Genomic DNA, 20,021 nt, shown 5'->3' with positions numbered 1-20,021 from the left:
AATCATTTTCTCCCCTCCTCCTCCCAATTATTAATACAAGAAGACAATTATGTGTTTAAAAAATTATAATTAAGTAATTTTAATAATCAAAATACATTTCCCACCCCCCCACTCTCCCCTGGATGTGTAAGGAAAACCAACAAAAAAATATAAAAATGAATAAATAAATGACAATTATTACGATGTTAACAAATGCAGTCAGTGGGCTCCACACTCTATTAAATGTACTACTAAACCCCACTCTCATATTTATATGAGTGGTACAAACATTTGTCCCCCAAAATATGTAATACAGTGTAAAAAAAAAAAAAAGTGGTGGCAAATGGCGTAATAAGAGGGTGTATGTGTGTGGGGAGGGGGTTGAAGTCCGCTTCGGGCGCCATCTTGGTAGGGGCGCCGGCACCCATTCTCCTCGCTGCCCCGCCCCCCCCCACTTCCAGAAGCACACCCCTTCCTTCGTACCTCTTTAATGTTCATGGCGCGAGCAGCAATCACATCCTGTTGCTTGCGCCAGCGTCAGCTCTTCCTCTGAAAGAGCCAATGCTGCTCACTCCACGAACATTAAAGAGGTACGGGGAAGGGAAGGGGCGTGCGTGTGGCAGGAGGGGGTGGGGAAGGAGTGGATGGGTGTGGGGGGACGGAAATGAGAGGGTAGGAGAGCTACCGCCCCCAGGCGCCGCTCACCCTCGCTAAACCACTGGTGGTGGCAACCTTTATAGAAGAAGAGATAGGGTTATCAGACATCTGGATTTACCAGGACATGTTCTCTTTTTAGAGGGCATGTCTGGATGGCTTTTCTCGAACATGGCACTTGTATGGGTTTTGAAAAGCAAATCGTGTCGGGAGAGGCATCAGCACATGTGTGAATGTAACATGGTGACGTCACTGCATCGCATCCGCAAATGCGCGGATGCCCTCTTGACCGAGACGAGCAGGCACCAACCTATTGGAATCAACTGCCCCCACAGATCAGATCCCTTGAAGGGCTCCTGAACTTTAGGAAAGCAATAAAGGCTTACCTCATCACCTAATTCCCCTACCATTGCTGTACGATTACAAAGAAATGTACATTGGAACCAGATCCTCTGTGCAGAAGTATTTCCTTCGATTACTCCTAGGATGACATTCAGTTGTTGAGTGTTGACGATGACGCCTACAACAGAACTAGGTACTCCACTCATGGCTCATTTCTCGATACAACTACTTGGTTTCTAGCTGTGTTCTGACTATTCTACTGCAAATAGTGCTGATATCCTTTCTTATGGATAGGCAAGGATCAGCTTGTTGTATTATACATGTAACACAAATAGACTCCAGGAAAAAAACTGCCAGAGGAACTTACAAAAGACACAAACAAGGAGGCAGTAACAGTCAGTAGGTTTTGAGAGTGGTTTTCTGAAGATTATATTGTAGTGAGAACAACAGACAATGAATAGAATATTATATATATATATATATATATATATATATATTATATATATAATATTCTATTCATTGTATATATATATATATATATATATATATATATATATATATAATATATATAATATTCTATTCATTGTCTGTTGTTCTCACTACAATATAATCTTCAGAAAACCACTCTCAAAACCTACTGACCTATATTCTATTCATATATAAATTTTTTGAAACGGAATATCCTCAGTGTGAGAGGTCAGCGAAGGAAGGAGAACCTCCAGCGATTAGAACAGCAAGGCAAAGCAAACCCCTGCCAGCACACCATCATCGGATATCTCACGTGTGCCCAACAAAAATTGTGATAAATAGTGTAATAAATAATTATAATATTCACACCTGTGAAATCAAACCAGAAAAATCACTCTGAGAATCCCCCAGCCAACTCCCAAAATGAACTCAAACTTCAGCTTGGATTAGATGGAAGCGGCGTCCTTGAATTGAGCAGGAAAGTCCAGGGAATCACTGTATTACAAGATCCCCATAAGGCAGGGTTCAACCAAGCCCGGTTTCGGTAACTCAGCGTCCCTTCATCAGGAACCCATCAAAGCTGAATCGCTGAAGAAATCAATAGCCACATAGGAAAAACAATCCACATAGGAAAACCACTCTCAGAACCTATTGACTGCCTCCTTGTTTGTGTATTATACATGTAAACATGCTCTTTTCCGATTACTTCTTCTAGTGCAACTTGTCTGCATCTTGCCTCGTTACCATTTTTTGTACTTTTCTGTATGTTAAAATAAATTTAAAAAATTTGAATTTAAAAAAAAGCTAGGATAAACACATTGTATTTTAAATATGAGAAATTGTAACCCATTTTTGATTATATATTGTATACATCAACCTGTAACCCTTTCTGAGCTTGTTGGGGAGAACAGAGCAGAAAATGAATTAAATAAATAAATACTGCCAGCTGAACATCGATCGTTTTTTCAATAACTGCTTAAGTTTTTTTTTTTTTTTCTGCCCTCGGTTTCCATCTGCCGAGATTACCACATGCAGCCAGAACACCTCTCGCTGTCTCATTCCAGCTACTTCCTTTCCAGTACTTTAAATCCTTCTTCAGGTGCTTAAAAAGCCTGCTACTAATTAAGGACCTGATTGAAAATTAGCCTCTGTTTCCTACCTTCACAATTTTATTCCTTTTCTCTGTCACCCAAACTTTCTGTCTGGAAAGAGACAAGTGGGTCTGGTTATCTGCCTTAATTACACAGTCTCCCTTATGCTGATGTACATTTTTGCATATTTCCCAGAAAGTCTGCATTAATTTAAACTTAAGCAGCGATGCGAGATAAATGGATTTCTATTTGGTTTTGGGCTCATCTTGGATTCTGGCTTCAGCTTCAGTACAGGAGCTTTCATGTTCTCGGTAGCTGCACATCCAGTTGCTTCATTTAAGAGTTCTGTACTTTCAGAACATCTAAATTCAACTGAATAATCAAATTGATAGAGCATCTAATAAAAGGCTCTTTTAACAAAGCCGGGGTACCAGCTGCTGCTGCGGTAATCGCTCTGATTGGGCCTGATTGGTTTAGACTCCTCCCCCTTGTATCCTGGGATACAGAGGGAGGAGCCTATGGCCTTGATTGCCTCAGATGCCTAAGGCCCCTCCCATTCAGAAGCAGCTAGCCTATGTGCAGGATGGACTGAGCTTCCGACCTGATCCAATGTCTCCGAGAATGTACCGGGGGAAGGGGGGGTAAGGAGGCGGCGGAAATGAAGGGTTCAGGGCACACTTGCTCATTGACACTGTGTGGAGGCTGTCCCAAAAATTTAAAGTACAATGCTGGGAAATGGATGGGAGGGTGGGCACCAATTTTGGGGGAGACCATGGCCCCTGTGTAGGGTTACCAGATTTTCCAGAACTAAAATCCGGACTCATGGCCCCGTCCCCAGGCCCGCCCCTTCAACCTGTTCACTCATTTTGGGGGGGGGGGGCATCTGCGCATGCACCGGTGCGACACGATGACATCACACCCATGCGCGTGACATCACCGCATTACATAGGCGCATGCGCAGATGCCGTCCCAATGTCGCTGCTGGCTGGCAGCTTTTCAAAACCCGGACGAAGTGCTGGGTTTTGTAAAGCCACCCAGACGTGGCCTCTAAATGAAGGACGTGTCCAGGAAAATCCGGGACGTTTGCTAACCCTACCTCCCCCGTTCCGATTCCCATGCCGCAGGTGCTCTTTTTTTTTCCTTCAAAGAGAAAAGTGTTAGGATCAGGGGAGTAGTAAGGGGGGAGGTGGGGGGCACCAGCACCTGTCCTCCTCTCCGCCCTGCTCCTTCTCAACCCCCCCCCCCGCCATGTGCATGTGCCTCTTCCCTTCCCTCGTACGTCTTTCATTTTCCTGGTGTGAGCAGCGTCGCAAACTTGCTGCCCGTTTTGGTGTCAGCTCGCTCTCCGATGTCACTTCTGGGTCCCACCCCTAGGAAGTGATGTCATAGCAAGTTTGCGATGCCTTTCGTGCCAGGAAAAATGAAATAGAGGTAGAGGGGAAGGGAAGCACATGCGGGGAGGAGGGGGGGGGTAGAAAATAGGGTGGGGAGGGGCATCGCTCACACTCGCTACGCCACTGGCTAGGATGCCACAAATCTCTTTCCTTGGAGGCTCACCTTCAAATTACACTTCTTCTGTATTTGTGGTTTCAGCAATCGCGGTTTCGATTATTCACAGTTTTTTAGCTTACTGGCTCCTCACTTCCCCAAATTACGTCAGCTTGCATTGAGAAATCGCTGATTCCCAGCACTTTCTTCACCGTGTTTTGCCTCTCCTTCAGGAACAGGCCAGGTCTCCCTCCCTGTTATTCGCGGTTTCACCATATTCACGATGATTTTTAATAGAAAACCACGAATAACATGAAAAAGTTATTTGCGCTTTTTCTGTATTTGCGGGTCTGTTAATTCCCTATCGCAGTGAATACGGAGGGAGAAGTGTACTGTGTTTGGACTCTACTTCCAAACAAGATCACCTTGTCCATCGTCTCTGCATATAGGAGGAATAAAGCCGGCTCGTGTTTATTATTGTTTTTGCTTTCTTCCATGAGGCTTTAGGCTTACCGTTCCAGTGGTCAAAGAAGCTGACATCAATATGTTTGGAGCTGGACAAATGGACTAACTGGTGGTGGCCGATATCTCTTCCAATAGTAAAAGGAATATAGAAACATACAGGCCAATATTCAAGTTATATTGTATGTTCACTGGCATTTGCTCATTTCTTTGCACACAGGCCTCGTAAGAAGCAAATGTTCCTCAACGGTCCATCAAGTGAAGGTTTAATAATCTGAGGTAAGGAAGCTATTGCAGTGCAGTCTCGTGCAAAGTGGCTCATTAATTCTGAACTCTGCATAAACCGACCCTTGAAGATGCCTTCACAGGCTGCTTTGCGCAAAAGAGATAACTTAAGTCATTGAGCTGTAACTATGTGTTTCGGTTGGCCTGCATACCAAGAAGGTTCCTCTGCAACTCTAGCAGAGGTTCCTTGAAATGGGCCGCTTGCCTTTAGGCCATCCTGAGAGCCTGTAAAGTCCATCTGCCCAAATTCTCCCTGATATAATGTCACGTATAAACCGCAGCCAAACTCCCCCTTTTCCTTCAACCAAGGATTCTCTGTGTTTCTCCCATGCTTTCTCAAATTCTAGTATTGTTTATGCTTACACTAGAGAAACTTATTCCATTTCTCCATGACTCTTTCCACTCTGTATAATGCAGGTAAAGTGCTAGAATTCAGTTAGGTGATCATTTTTCATGCTAAATCCAATGACAAGAAATGACTCACCTATATCCCCCAGTGTCCTGCTGCTGGAAAAGTGATCTGAAGGGTATCCTAAGAAGAAAAAGAAATATAATGACCAGTTATAGAATCCTGACAGCTCAATTTCTTGTGATCATGGTTTTAAACTGAATTCCTTCCATAATTTATAAATGAATAGGGTTACAACCAGGCAGGTATTAAGACGTACTGGAGCCCAGGGCATAAATCCCCCTCCTTCCTACCCTCCCTCAGTTTCTCTGCCCACCAAATGCCCTCCCATCCAGCATCTCTCCCTTCTTCTTCCTCCTCCTTCCTTCCCTCCCTCCTTATCACTCCCGGGTCCACCACAAGCCTTCCCATCCCATCCAGTATCCCTCTCTTCATTTAAAAGTCAGCTGCTCCACAGGGCTCCTGTGAGCTGGGAAGAGAGTGTGGTATAGCGGTTAGAAACATACAAACATGATGGCAGATAAAAGGCCAAATGGCTCACCCAGTCTGCCCAACCGCAATAACCATTATCTCTTCCTCTTTCTAAGAGATCCCACTTGCCTATCCCACGCTTTCTTGAATCCAGACATAGTCTCTGTCTCCATCACCTCTTCCGGGAAACTGTTCCACGCATCTACCACCCTTTCTGTAAAAAAAAGTACAGTAAAACCTTGGATTGCAAGTAGCTTGGTTTGCAAGTGTTTTGCAAGACAAGCAAAACATTTTATTATATTTTATCTTGATATACAAGCATAGTCTTGCAATACGAGTATGTACAGTATACACGCGTCACATCACAACTGAGCCGATGGTTTTTCTGTCTCTTGACACCGCAGGAGTGTAGTGACTGTTCTAAACGAGCGAGGTCTTGCAATGTGTATAGTATTTTGTATTCCAGTTTTTTGGTTGTGGAACAAATCGTCTGAGTTTCCATTGTTTCCTATGGGGAAATTCGCTTTGATATATGAGTGCTTTGGATTACAAGCATGCTTCTGGAACGAATTATGCTTGCAAACCAAGGTTTTACTGTATTTCCTTAGATTACACCTGAGCCTATCACCTCTTAACTTCATCCCATGCCCAGTGGCATAGCAAGGGTGAGAGGTGCCCCTCCCCCACCCTCTTTTCCACCCCACCTCCACATGCTCCTTCCCTGCCCCCTCCTGCCACGCACGCACATGTGCTGCTTCCCTTCCTCTGTACCTCTAACATTCCTGGTGCGAGCAGCAACCCCCAGCCTGCTGTCATGGCAGTGTCAGCTCTTCCTCTGACGTCACATCCATAGCGCGGATCCAGGAAGTGACATCAGAGGAAGAGTCGAAGCTGGTGCAACAGTAGGTGGGAGTTTGCTGCTCGCGCCAGGAATGTTATAGAGATACGAGGAAGGGAATTAGCACATGACTGGCAAAAGGGGGAGGGGAAGGAGCAAGTGGAGGTGGGGGAGGCGGAGAAGAAGGCAGGGGAGGGGCACCTCTCTTCCTAGCTACGCCACTGAGTCTACATCTCCTTTTAAAATGCAAGGGAGTTGCCAGCATGACAGCTCCAGTACACTGATTTTTTTTGTGCAGCTACAAAATTACTCCTAAAAGCACTGAGAAAAACAAGATTGGTCCCAGTGATGCAAAATTCATTTGCATCTATTCTTTCTGATGGTTAACTTAGATCATAAAATAAATAGTTCAATAGATCTAGGTTGCATTTAATGAAAATTTGTTGGTGTAAATAAACTTCTCCCACGCTGCTAAACTCGTAAGAATCATCGATTCGTAACTTAGATCATAACTTTTTAAATATTTGTAGGTCTCATATGGCTATCACACGAAAGCTGTAATTAATGAACAGCTTGAGAAGAATTATTGTGTTATTTTTGCTTCAATTTAAAGCAGTCTATGAGGACATTTAACTGAGCTGCGGTAAATGCTGGCATATGCTTACTGCAGCTTAATAGGTCTTACCACGGGACACACTCGGGCATCCTAAGGTAAATTTGCAATTGGCATGCGTTTCCCACACACACTGTCTATAAAATGAATCTTAAAAACAAAAGCATTGCAATACTGGGGCAGATGAAAGGTCCTTCAAGACCAGTATCCTGTTTCCAGCAGTGGCCAACCCAGGTCCCAAGTACCTGGCAGAAACCCAAACAGTAGCAACATTCCAGAGCTCCTATTGTGATGTCATAATGCCTCATTCCACCCAATGCCTAAGAACCAAACTCATCAGTGATGTCACAATAGAAACATAGAAACATAGAAAATGACAGCAGAAAAGGGCTATAGCCCATCAAGTCTGCCCACTCTATTAACCCTCCCTAACTACCCTCCTAGATCACACTCAGGTGGCGATACCCTTACACTGCCCTCGTAGTGATCCGACGTGGGCATCCCACTTATTCTTGAAATCAGGCACACTGTTGGCCATGATCACCTGCACTGGGAGCTTGTTCCAATGGTCAACCACTCGCTCTGTGAAGAAATACTTCCTGGTGTCACCATGAAATTTCCCGCCCCTGAGTTTCAGCAGATGCCCTCTTGTGGCCGAGGTTCCTTTAAGAAAGAAAATATCATCTTCCACCTCTACACGACCAGTGATATACTTAAATGTCTCGATCATGTCTCCCCTCTCCCTGTCACAATGCCTCATTCCACCAATGCCTAAGTGCCAACCTATTAGTGATGTAACAATGGCTTGATTATCACTATACTTGGCTCACATAGGACCGAAGGTCCATCAAGTCCAGAATCCTGTTTCCAGGAGTGGCCAATCCAGGTAACAAGCATCTGACAAGATCCCAAAAGAGTAAAACAGATTTTATGCTGCTTATCCTAGAATAAGCAGTGGATTTTCCAAGTCCATCTTAATAATGGCTTATGCATTTTTAGGAAATTAACCAAACCCTTTTTTTTTTAAATTTAACCCTTTTAAGCTAACTATCATACTATCAGAAGAGAAAGATCATTGGAGAAGGACATCATAAGAACATAAGAAACGCCTTCACCGGATCAGACCCAGGTCCATCTAGTCCGGCGATCCGCACACGCGGAGACCCAGTTAGGTGCTCTCTGTTGGAGACCCGGATTTCCTGTATCCCCTGATATGATTTGCAAGAAGGTGTGCATCCAACTTGCGCTTGAAACCCTGAACACTAGTCTCTGCCACAAGCTCCTCTGGGAGAGCATTCCAAGCGCTCACCACTCGCTGTGTGAAATAGAACTTCCTGACATTTGTCTTGAACCTGCTGCCGCTCAGTTTCAGGCTATGACCTCTTGTCCGTGCTACATCTGAAAATGTCAGTAATGCTTCTTCCTGGTCTATTTTGTCTAATCCTTTTAATATTTTAAAAGTCTCTATCAAATCACCTCTCAATTTTCTCTTTTCGAGGGTGAACAGTCCCAGTTTTTGGGAAGATTGAAGGGACCAAGTGAAGAGGATGACCTGCAATCAGATGGCTGGACATGTTGAAAACAACCATGGGAATGGTGCTGGGAGGACCTTACCGAACTAGCACAATACCAATTTATTTTTAGATCTGTAATTCATCAGGTCGCTAGGACTCGAACCCGAGCCAATGGCACCTCATAGGAATTCTTTGAGCGTTGGGAGCAGTGCAGAGCATTAAGCGCACCAGCTGGCACTAGGATAACTGCTTTTGCCACATTCTCTGGCAAAGAATTCCAAACTTTAATTGTATGTTGAATGAAGAAATATTTTCTTTTTTTAAATTTACTACTTAGTAGCTTCATTGCACGCATCCTAGTCCTATTATTTTTGGCAAGAGTAAACAAGTGATTCACGTCTACCCATTCCACTCCATTCTTATAGATCTCTTATCATCTCTCCTTAGCTGTTTCTACTTTTTAACCTCCATCACAGGGAAGTTGTCCCTCATGTGGTAATATTTTTTTTATTGGCTTTGTACTTCTAGCTCCAAAAATTATGTTGCCTACTCGAAATTAGGAGGGGTCAGAATACAATATGCTCAAAGAAAAAGACCTGCTCAGCTTTAATGTGGACGCTTGCGGTCTTCAAAAAGATAAGCTCCCATTTAAAGTTGGATTTGATTTTTGGGATTGATTGGTCATTATGCTATTGATCACGGGAATCTTTTTCAAGTGACTTCACATTATTTAATGTTTGTATTCTTATTGATTAGGTTTGCACTCAACACTTTGGGCAATTATCTCTAAAAATATAAGAGTTTATTTATTAAATTACTATCAGGGTGGTATTATATGATAATAATAATAATAACTTTATTTTTGTATACCGCATTACCATGGAAGTTCTATGCGGTTAACAGATGAAGAGACTGTACATTTACAGTGAAGTTACAATTTATTTTTTTTTTGGTATAGCAACATTTACATTTTCAGCGACGCTACATTTACGGTGAAGTTATTTTTCAGCTAGGTTACAAATTGCAGAGAAGTTACATTTGCTGTAAGATACATATATATATAATAATAATAATAATAATAATAATAATAACTTTATTCTTGTATCCCGCAATACCATGGAAGTTCAATGCGGTTAACAATAGAAGAGACTGTACATTTACAGCGATGATACATATTACAGTGTTATTACATTTACAAAGATGTTACATAAATAGCAGTAATAAAAAGGCATATACTAAAGAAGAGACTGTACGTATACAGCGATGTTCCATGTTAAAGCGGTGGTACATTTACAGTGATGTTAAATATGAGGCTATGGAAAGGCAGGGCAATTAGATAAAACAGAGCTTGAGAAAGAGAGGCCATAGTGGCTTGGGAGGGGGGGGTAGTCAGAGGGAATGGAGGCATGTCGAGGTCAGGAGGGTGCAGGGAGGGGGGAAGGCAGCGTTAGCGGAATTTGTCGAAGAGGTAGGTTTTTAGTGACTTCCTGAACAGGTGGTAGGGTGGAGAGTTGGAGATGAGGGCGGTAAGGCAATTGTTCCATTTGCCCGCTTGGAATGCTAGGGTTCTGTCAGTGAATCTCTTGTAGAGGCAGCCTTTTAGGGAGGGAAAGGTGAATAGGTGGGCGTTTCGTGTGCGAGAGGGGCCTGCTATTTCAAGGTGCTCAGACAAGTAGATTGGGGAAGATCCTGTTAGAGTTTTGAAACAGAGGCAGGCGAACTTAAAGATGATCCTTGCCTCTACTGGGAGCCAATGGAGTTTGGTGTAGTAGGGGCTAACATGGTCGTATTTTTTGAGATCATAGATGAGGCGGACGGCCGCATTTTGGACTGTTCTAAGACGTTTGATGGTATTTTTATAGGATCCCAGGTAAATAATGTTGCAGTAGTCTAATATGCTTAATACCAGAGATTGGACGAGTAGACGGAAGGCTTGGTGGTCGAAGTAACGTTTGATGGTGCGCAGTTTCCAGAGGGTACAGAAACATTTTTTCACCTGGGCACTGGTATGGTCATCGAAGGTTAGGGTGCGGTCCAGGATGACTCCAATGATTTTTATGGTGGGTAAGATAGGGTAATCTAGCCCATTCAATCTGAGGGAAGTGTTTGTTAATTTGTGGTTGGGACTCGCTAGGAAGATTTTGGTTTTTTCAGAGTTCAATTTTAATTTGAGTTTTGAGGTTGGTTGGTTAGGAAGCCTGTGAACCAATCTATTACCTGACCGGAGATGCCGATGGAGTCAAGGCAGTTGAGCATAATGTCGTGGTCGACCAGGTCGAAGGCACTACTCAAATCGAATTGAAGTATCAGGGCGCTTTTACCCAGTGAGAACAGGTGGAGGAGGTAATTTGTCAGGGCAGCTAGGACGGTTTCGGTGCTATGATTTGGGCGGAAACCGGACTGGGAGTCATGAAGAATATTGTACTTGTCGAGGTAATTCGTAAGGTTGTTGTTGACAAGACCTTCCATGAGTTTTTGGAAGAGTGGTATGTTGGAGTTCATACAGTAGTGTTACATACGGCGATGATATATATTGCGATATTTGGTAAATCCTGCAATGCACTCTAGGGTACATGTATGAGTGGATACACCCTGGTGAACTCCTTATTGACTAATGGGAGGTTCCCATGAACTGATTGACCACCCTGTATAAAGTATTCAAGCGCTTAAAAAAACAGCCCAGTTTGAACCCAGAATCCTGAGTGGAAGCATTGAGAATCGGGAGCAGGTCTTTAGCAACATTAGTGCATAGCCATTAATTGAAAAATAACCCCCCCCCCCCATATTGAAAATCAGCCATTTTACTGCAGTGGTAAAAATAGCCTTAGCAGTAAGGGTGAGCGGCATCCCTTCCCCACCCCTTCTGCCGCGCACGTGCCCCCTTCCCTTTCCCCATACCTTCTTAACTTCTCCGGTCCCGGTCGCAAGCAGCATGGCCACGTCGGTGTCAGTTCGCCCGTTGACATCACTTCCTGGGAATGGGCCCCTTAAGTGACGTCTGAGAGAGCGCCGATGCGGGCAGCAACCTCGTGCCGGAGAAGTAAAAAAAAGGTATGGGGGAAGGCAAGGGGCACGCCTGGCAAGGAAAGGATGAGAGCGGGGGAGTGGGGCAGAGAGGAGGAGGAGAGCCACGACCTTAGGAAGACTGCATCCCCGTACGCCACCGCGCTTAATGGTGCGCTTCCACTTTCTACTGCAGCTTAGTCAAAGGACCTCTTTCAAGTTTATTAATCTAGCTAGTTTTTTAGCCAAGCAATGAATGTCATCAACTATAAGTACTCCTTATGTAATAATGGGAGCTACCATAATCCATATCTATTTCCGTTATGAGTTCAGAGGCTACAAATTAATGTTAAAATATAAGGACCCTTTTAGCACTACAGAGATATCAAGAAATAACACATTAATTATACCTTTTGACTCCTGTGCAGCAAAGAGAATTACTAGAATAGTCAGTGGCCTATAAGTACGAGGTAGTCTGGTAATTATGGAACTGTCAAAGCTTGTTGTGTTATCTGGTAGAAACCGGTGCTTGGAATATGATTTTCCACTCATGCTCTGAGTGGGATGTAGCTAATACGCCAACTGCAGCTTGAAATGGTTTAAAGGGTAGAATTTAATGATACTCTAAGCACGTTAATTTCAGTTTTTATAATATTTGATTATGGGCAGAGCACACATTTTTAGGTGCAGGAACCGAAGGGCCCCAGAAACAACCAACCCGGCAACTCTCACCTTTTATGAATTTTGACAAATGTTATACTTCTAATTTCAAACCAGTGCATACCCTAGTAAATCTGAATATTTGATTTAAAATCTATATAATAAAACCCTAGCCGCGCATGCGCACTCTTAACTGCGTGCTTCCATGACCTGTAGGTCTGTGGCCGCAGGAGTGCGCATGCGCGAGTCCACAGCCTTCTTCCCAGCACCTACCTACACTGCCGACAGGACTGGCCGCCAGCGCTGGACTCTCCACAATATTCGGCTCCTCTCACCAGCCGCACCAGCGTCGGAGAAGGCTTTCCGACGCTGGCGGGGATCGAGAGGAGCGGGAAGGGAAGCACCGAAAAACCACTCCAGCCGCTACGTTCTTCACGGTCCCGACTCCAGCAGCATGTGCAGCACTCTACACACGCTGCTTCGGGGCCTTCTACTGCCTTGATTTGCTCTGCCGCGTCTCTGATGATGTCATCAGGGACGTGCCAGAGTAAATCAGGGCAGTAGAAGGCCCCAAAGCAGCGTGTGTAGAATGCTGCACATGCTGCTGGAATTGGCAGATTTGTTGGGACCGCGGGAAGGGAATGGGGGGTAAGGGAAATGCTACTGCTGCACAGGGAAGTGGTGGGGGGGGAGGGAATGGTGCTGCTGTGGCTGCTGCACAGGGAAGTGGGGGGGGGGGATCAAAATGCTGCTGTACAGGGAAGTAGGGTGGGGGGAAATGCTGCTACACAGGGACACGGAGGGCGACAGAATGCTGCTGTGGCTGCTGCACAGGGAAGTGGGGGGGGGGGGGGGAAGAAAGACAGACAACTAGCACCTGTTAATATAACGGGCTAAAATACTAGTATACATATATATATTTGCAAGTGGTTAACCCAGCTTGGTCAGGTAGCTGAACCTTTATTTTGTTTTATAAAATCATTAGTGTTTGGAACAGAGGTGTTCTTAGCGGGGCGGGAACCCGGGGCAGAGCACCCCCTCCCGGCAGTGGGAAGGTGTGTGATCGGTTGCAGGATTGCAGGCTGCCTGCGTATGGCTTGTGGCCGATTGGAGCTTTTACCGCAGCAGCCGGTGATAAAAAAAACCCCTAACGCTGCCTGATAAAAGGGGGCCTTTCGTTGTTGTCTCCTGTTAACATCTAAGGCAAGTTAACTGTGCTCACCATATGCAAAGCAATGCAAGCGATAATTTGTTTTTTCCTGATTTGACAGGGTGTATTAAGTGCTGTTCATTTGTTTGTCACACTGTACTGGGAAAGAATTGACTATACCTAGCAAAAGCTATCTTATCATGCTGTTCCAACCTAAACACTTTTATTGGATGTTCAGGCTAACTAACTCTAAAGGTACCTCCCGAGGCTTTGTATATATTTAAAATGTATGAAGCATTTTAGTAGCACGATTTTTGAGTATAGCATCTCATGCTACATAAACCTCTTGCAATGGTCGTTTAAACCCCCCTCTACAAAAAAAAAAAAAAAAAAGCTGTCCCATGGATTCCAATTATAATTGCTTACTCAACCTAAGTTTAAAATATACTTTCTGGTCAGTTAGTCTCTATGAGGTCTTTTTACTAGGTGTGGCAAAAGGTGGCCTTAGTGTGCCCTTGTGACTTAGAGAATGACAGGGATAATCTGTCCCTGCCAGCACTTCAAAATCATGAGTGTTCGAGGCTTGTGGGGGTTTTCCCATGGGCTAAAACCATTTTTGCTACAGCCATTTTTTTGTATTAGTAACTAAGCACTAATGTTTATTTCTTTCTTTACATATTTCATCAAATTCCCAAGATTGTAATTCAAACTCATACAGTTTCCCCAAGACGTCAATAGCATCACTCAAGGCTCAAAAACTTTCATAACCACTAAGATTTACGTGCTCGCCTCGTCATCAATCCATTAAATAGAAGCATTTATTTCATTCCTTTAAATCTATCATATTAACACCTTTTATAAATAATGAATAGTAAGTTTAAACTTATCTTAAATATATGCCCAAATTTGCCAGGGGATTGTTTGTCCAACATGTACCATGTTTTGCCTGATGGTGTTGTCAAGGGACCATCCCTTAAAAAATATATACATTACTACAATGTATATACATTATTAACCATCAAATAAATTCATGCCACACTCTGTTGTGTTAAGTTGAATTCCATATCACTTCATGCTTACAGAGAGTTCATAGATATCTATTTTATCAAATAATGTTCCTCTTCCTCTGAATCACTGTAGAAATATTTCATCAAGCTTTCTATGGCCATTTAAGAAAGTGGTGGATACATGGAACACGCTTCCGGAGGCTGTGATAGGCAGGAGCACGTTACAGGGCTTCAAAGAAGGTTTGGATAGGTTCCTAGAGGACAAAGGAATTGAGGGGTACAGATAGGAGTAGAGGTAGGTTATAGGGATAGGAGCAAGAGGTAGTTATAGAAATAGTCAGGGACTACTGCTCAGGCAATAGGCCTGATGGGCTGCTGCGGGAGCGGACCGCTGGACAAGATGGACCTCTGGTCTGCCTCAGCGGAGGCAACTTCTTATGTTCTTATCTCCGTGTATATCTACAGCGATAATGGTCTACTTTCTTAAATGGGGAATGATCCTTCAAACAGCATATTATGCGAAACGCTGAATTCGCGTCATAGAAACATAGAAAGTGACGGCAGAAAAAGGCCGAGGCCCATAGAGTCTGCCCACACCGCTGACCCCCCCCCCCCTATTTAATCGCTCTCTGATGACCTTTCCCTCGTAGAGATCCGACATGAGCATCCCATCTGTTCTTAAAATCCGGCACACTGCTGGCCTCGATCACCTGCACTGGGAGCTTATTCCAGCTGTCAACCACTCTTTCGGTGAAGAAGTATTTCCTGGTGTCGCCATGAAACTTCCCGCCCTTTATTTTCAGCGGGTGTCCTCTTGTGGCGGAGGGTCCTTTAAGAAGGAAAATATTATCTTCTCCCTCGATACGACCAGTGACATACTTAAACGTGTCTCAATCATGTCTCCTCTTTCCCTGCGTTCTTCGAGAGAGTATAGCTGCAATTCGTTCAGTCTTTCTTCGTATGATAGATCTTTAAGCCCCGAGACCATCCTGGTGGCCATCCGCTGTACCGACTCGACTCTCATTACATCTTTACGGTAATGTGGCCTCCAGAATTGTACGCAGTACTCCAGATGAGGCCTCACCATGGTTCTGTACAAGGGCATTAGGACGTCGGGCTTTTTTTATATAGAGAGGTGGAGCATGGGTAGCATCATCCAAAGTCACAGTCATTGCAGCTAACTTAAGATCTTCTTTTTAGTGTTCCAACATAGTAGAAACATCTAATACATCCAGAAGTGCAGATGCATCCTGAGAGTCGGCAGCAAGTTTCTTCTTAACAATAGGAAAGTAATAAGCCGACTCAACAAATGCTTTTAAGGCCTCACGCATATATTTGGTGAACATCTCCATAGGTGAAACGTGTTCAAGTTTAGGAAAATATGCTTAACGGTGACTCCTCCTCCTCCTCCTCATAAATTTTCCATTTTATGTTTCCATACAATCAAATTTTTAATAAGGGGATTATCAGTGTTCAACAATTGAATCTCATCATTACGATCTTGGAAGGTCTTTCCAAACATATTTAATTTCTGATTTTTATTTATTTTTATGCAATAGTTTAAATTTATTGCATTCATCAATAATGAACAACAGGAAATTCAAGGAAAATAATAACATTAAAGGCAATATAATCATCTAACTTTAGCTCACAACAAAGAAGTCAAGTTAAGAAATTAATCTGAAGAAATAAGGGTTCCTTTTACAAAGCCATGGTAGCGAGTACAGGCACAGCAAATGCGACACAATCCACAGGAATTGAATGGGCTGTGTCGCATTTGCCGTGAAGGAATTGCTACCGCAACCTTGTAAAAGTGACCCTAAGATATTTACAGCGATCATAGAGCAGTTGGTTAAGGGCGAGTGAGATTGGCTATTGAGGGACCTCTGGCTTCTCCCAAACATTCAAAAATTATGTGAGTTGAATTGGACCAAGAAATAAGAAATGTCAGATTTCAAAATAAGGAATTTTTTTCTCCATGCTTGTGAACCTTTATGCAATTCACACAGAGCCTGAATCCCTATCTGGGAACACCATTGTTTAACATGGGCATCCACTGGACTTTGATGAAACAGCTGCACCGTTCAGAGGTTTAAACCTCAGATCAAGACTGCCGCCATCTTGGATCTCCCTCTCAGCTGTTGCCTCAACCTAGAACCTCTTTGAACTTGTTTCCTTTTCCTCATTTCAGCTGGAGTGGAAGATGGCAATGGCAAATGACCTCAAACTGGTACCATTTTATTTTACCACGTTAATAATCCAATCCAATCCTTAGATTTATATACCGAATCATCCCCGAGTACAGGGGCTCGACTCGGTTTACATAATCAGGGTAAAGGAGGGAGAACAACAGAGACAGAAGAGGAGTCCAAATTAATAGGCCCATCACGATACTAAGTGAAAGATTCAATTTTACTTACACTCATATTTCATAGGATCTTTATCAAGAACTATGTTCTATAAATAGTCCAAATGATAAGAAACAGCTACTGATCTGGCAAAGGTGCAGAGATGATTTATTTTCATGAACAAGAGATAAGATTCTTGGGGGCTCAATGTATCCCATTTCACAAATAATCTTTGTCAACCATCAAATTTATAGCACAAAAAAAAAAAGTATAAAGGAGATAAAGTATCTTGATGTACTGTTTAAAAATAAGGATGTTTTTAGTATATGTTTCCAAGCAGGAAACCTACTGGTGCAAAGCATCGATATATTGTATAACCATATTTGTCTACCAAAGGTAATAAAAAAGGATAAAGAGGACTGGAAAAATTGCATTCAATGAAAATGCACGCACACAAAGTCCAATAGCTACCTACCTGCGACAACCCCGAAAAATAAGGAACTACTTCTCTGAGCCTGGCTTCACCAAACTACTCAATGCCCTCGTCCTCTCATGCATGGACTACTGCAATGTGCTTTTCTTTGGACTCACAGTGAAGAGCATACATCTCCAGTGCGTACAAAATGCAGAAATCAGACTTCTAAAAACCACCCTGTCTCCCAGGCTCTATCATCAGTTCACTGGCTACCCATAGCCCAACATTGTGTCTTCAAAGATCTGACGCCAGCGTTCAGATCCTTGCACAAAATAGTGCCAGGCTACAAGACAACCAAGTTCCCTCCATACGTGCCAAACAGGTCCCATCGCTCCAAGGAGGAAATACGCCTCAAAACGCCCCCTGGTAGTGCCCTTCAACTGCAAACCGCCCAAACGCCGTTCCCTCTCCCACTTCATACCAAACCACCGGCATCGACTGCCCCCACAGATCAGATCCCTTGAAGGACTCCTGAACTTTAGGAAAGCAAGAAAAACAGACCTCTTCACCTAACTAGAATCCTCAATATGGTGTCGTGTTAGGAAAAACAAACAAACCTATATTGCAAAAAACTTGTAACTATAGCAAATTGTAACCCGTCAACTGTATATTATATAACCCGTTCTGAGCTCGCTCGAGGAGAATGAGATAGAAAAATGAATGAAATAAAATACAGTTTTTAAAGAGATGTATAAAAAGAAACGAATTAATTGGAGTCACAGCCCCTAGAATAGTGTTGTGGCCAGTGCTCAAGAGAAACCTTTTACTAAATCCCCATAGGTAATTAGTACATGAATTAGTAGAAACATAGAAACATAGAAATTGACGGCAGAAAAGGGCTATAGCCCATCGAGTCTGCCCATACCAATGACCTACTCCCTGACTTTTACTCCCCTATTGATCCCATGTGAATATCCCATTTTCTCTTAAAATCTGACACGCTGTTGGCCTCAATCACCTGCTGAGGCAGCTCGTTCCAATGATCGACCACCCTTTCGGTGAAGAAGTACTTTCTAGCATCACCCTGAAATTTCCCTCCCCTGATTTTCAGCGAGTGTCCTCTGGTTATCGAGGGCCCTGTAAGACTGAAGATATCATCTTTCATCTCTATACGCCCCGTGATATACTTAAAGGTCTCAATCATGTCCCCCCTCTCTCTTCGTTCTTCAGCGAGTACATCCGCAGTTTTTTTAGTCTTTCTTCATATGTGAGATCCCATGTTAACTGTTAGAGCATGGCCATAAGTGTTAACATTCATGCATGACAGCACACACTAATTCACAGGCTAACTGCATGGCGGGTACTGGGAATGGATTGCAAATTGCAGTTAGCTTGCAGTCACTTGCAGGAGGCAATTCTATGACTAGGAGACTGGTAGGAGCCTATTCTAAACAGAAACACAGGCATTTATTTTTCTTTATAGAATACTACCATAACAGCAAAAATACTTGTCTATAATTTGGGCACGAGCACTTTCGGCTTAAGCGCTGGAGATTTGCATGTAACTTTGCACCCGGCCCACTGTCTGCCCAGACTCTTCCTATGTTAAGATATGCGTGGAATTTACATAATAGCATATAAGCCATTTTGGCATCTCCCTCTCGGGTGAAAGCAGTTCGCTTAGCAGGGCTTAAAAACTGTTTGGATAACTTCCTAAAAGAGAAGTCCATAAGCCATTACTAAGGTGGCGCTGGGAAAATCCATTGCTTATTTCTAGGATTAAGCAGCATAAAATTTGTTTTACTCTTTCAGATCTTGCCACGCACTTGTGGCCTGGGGTGGCCACTGTTTGAAGCAGGAAACCTTTGGTTTCTCCCAGTGTGGCAATGCTTATGTTCTTATGACATTTACAGAACTATGCACATATATGTCATTATTCCACTGACTTATATGTGTAATCAGCACGTCACTTAATATTACTACTACTATAGCGCTACCAGACGTACGCAGCGCTGTACATAGTAACAAAGAAGACAGTCCCTGCTCAAAAGAGCTTACAATCTAAACAGGCAAGACAGACAAACAGGATGTCATGAATACAGTTAAGGGGAATGGTTAATCTGTTGGCTGGGCTGGAGGGCAGAGGGGAGTCCAGGACAATCAAGCCAATGTGACATCACTGATGAGGTTGGGTCTTATTGGTGGAATGAGGCATTATGATGTCACCATCTCATTTTTGTTTATCAGAGGTTGAAACTCTTCACATTACTACTACTACTAATTATTTCTATAGCGCTACCAGACGTACACAGCGCTGTACAGACTTACAAAGAAGAAAACAGTCCCTGCTCTAAAGAGCTTACAATCTAAACAGCCAAGACAGACAAACAGGATGTCATGGATACTATTAAGAGGAACGGTTAATCAGCTGGCTGGGATGGTGGGCAGAGGAATAGGGTTAAGGATAGAAGGCTATGTCAAAAAGGTGGGTTTTAATACGGATGGACAGTCTGAAAATTGTCATTTCGTGTCATTTATGTTCGCCCCTATCTGTCATCATGGGACATGACATGAAACAGTTTTCATGGGCCCCCCCTAAAGTAGACAATCCCTTTTATCACAGAGCTGAACAGAACGATATGCAAAACTCCGATGTAGCTTCAATAAAATTATATGAAATGAAAATATACTTTTGGAGTTTGCACCAACTTGAAATATTTATGACTTTCCCAGTGCTAGCTTCATTTAGATGCAGTGAAGACAAAATTACAGACCTGGCATGATTTTCTCCAATAGACTTTGTGCTGAACTATTGATCAAAGGC

General features: G+C 43.3%; 1 protein-coding gene across 2 annotated transcripts in view; it reads right to left on the bottom strand.

Moving 5' to 3' along the window:
• The window catches only part of TAFA1 (TAFA chemokine like family member 1), a 309,921-nt gene that overhangs the window by 108,808 nt on the left and 181,092 nt on the right, over window positions 1-20,021 (bottom strand). For both annotated transcript variants that reach the window (XM_033926734.1, XM_033926735.1), the window contains exon 3: window positions 5,254-5,301. In XM_033926734.1, coding sequence (XP_033782625.1) covers window positions 5,254-5,301 — 48 coding nt within the window. The remainder of the gene's footprint in view (window positions 1-5,253; window positions 5,302-20,021) is intronic.

Source organism: Geotrypetes seraphini, chromosome 17 (assembly GCF_902459505.1).
Source record: "Geotrypetes seraphini chromosome 17, aGeoSer1.1, whole genome shotgun sequence".
NCBI lineage: Eukaryota > Metazoa > Chordata > Amphibia > Gymnophiona > Dermophiidae > Geotrypetes > Geotrypetes seraphini.
Note: the sequence above shows the minus strand (reverse complement) of the source record. Positions and strands in the feature narration are given on the sequence as shown.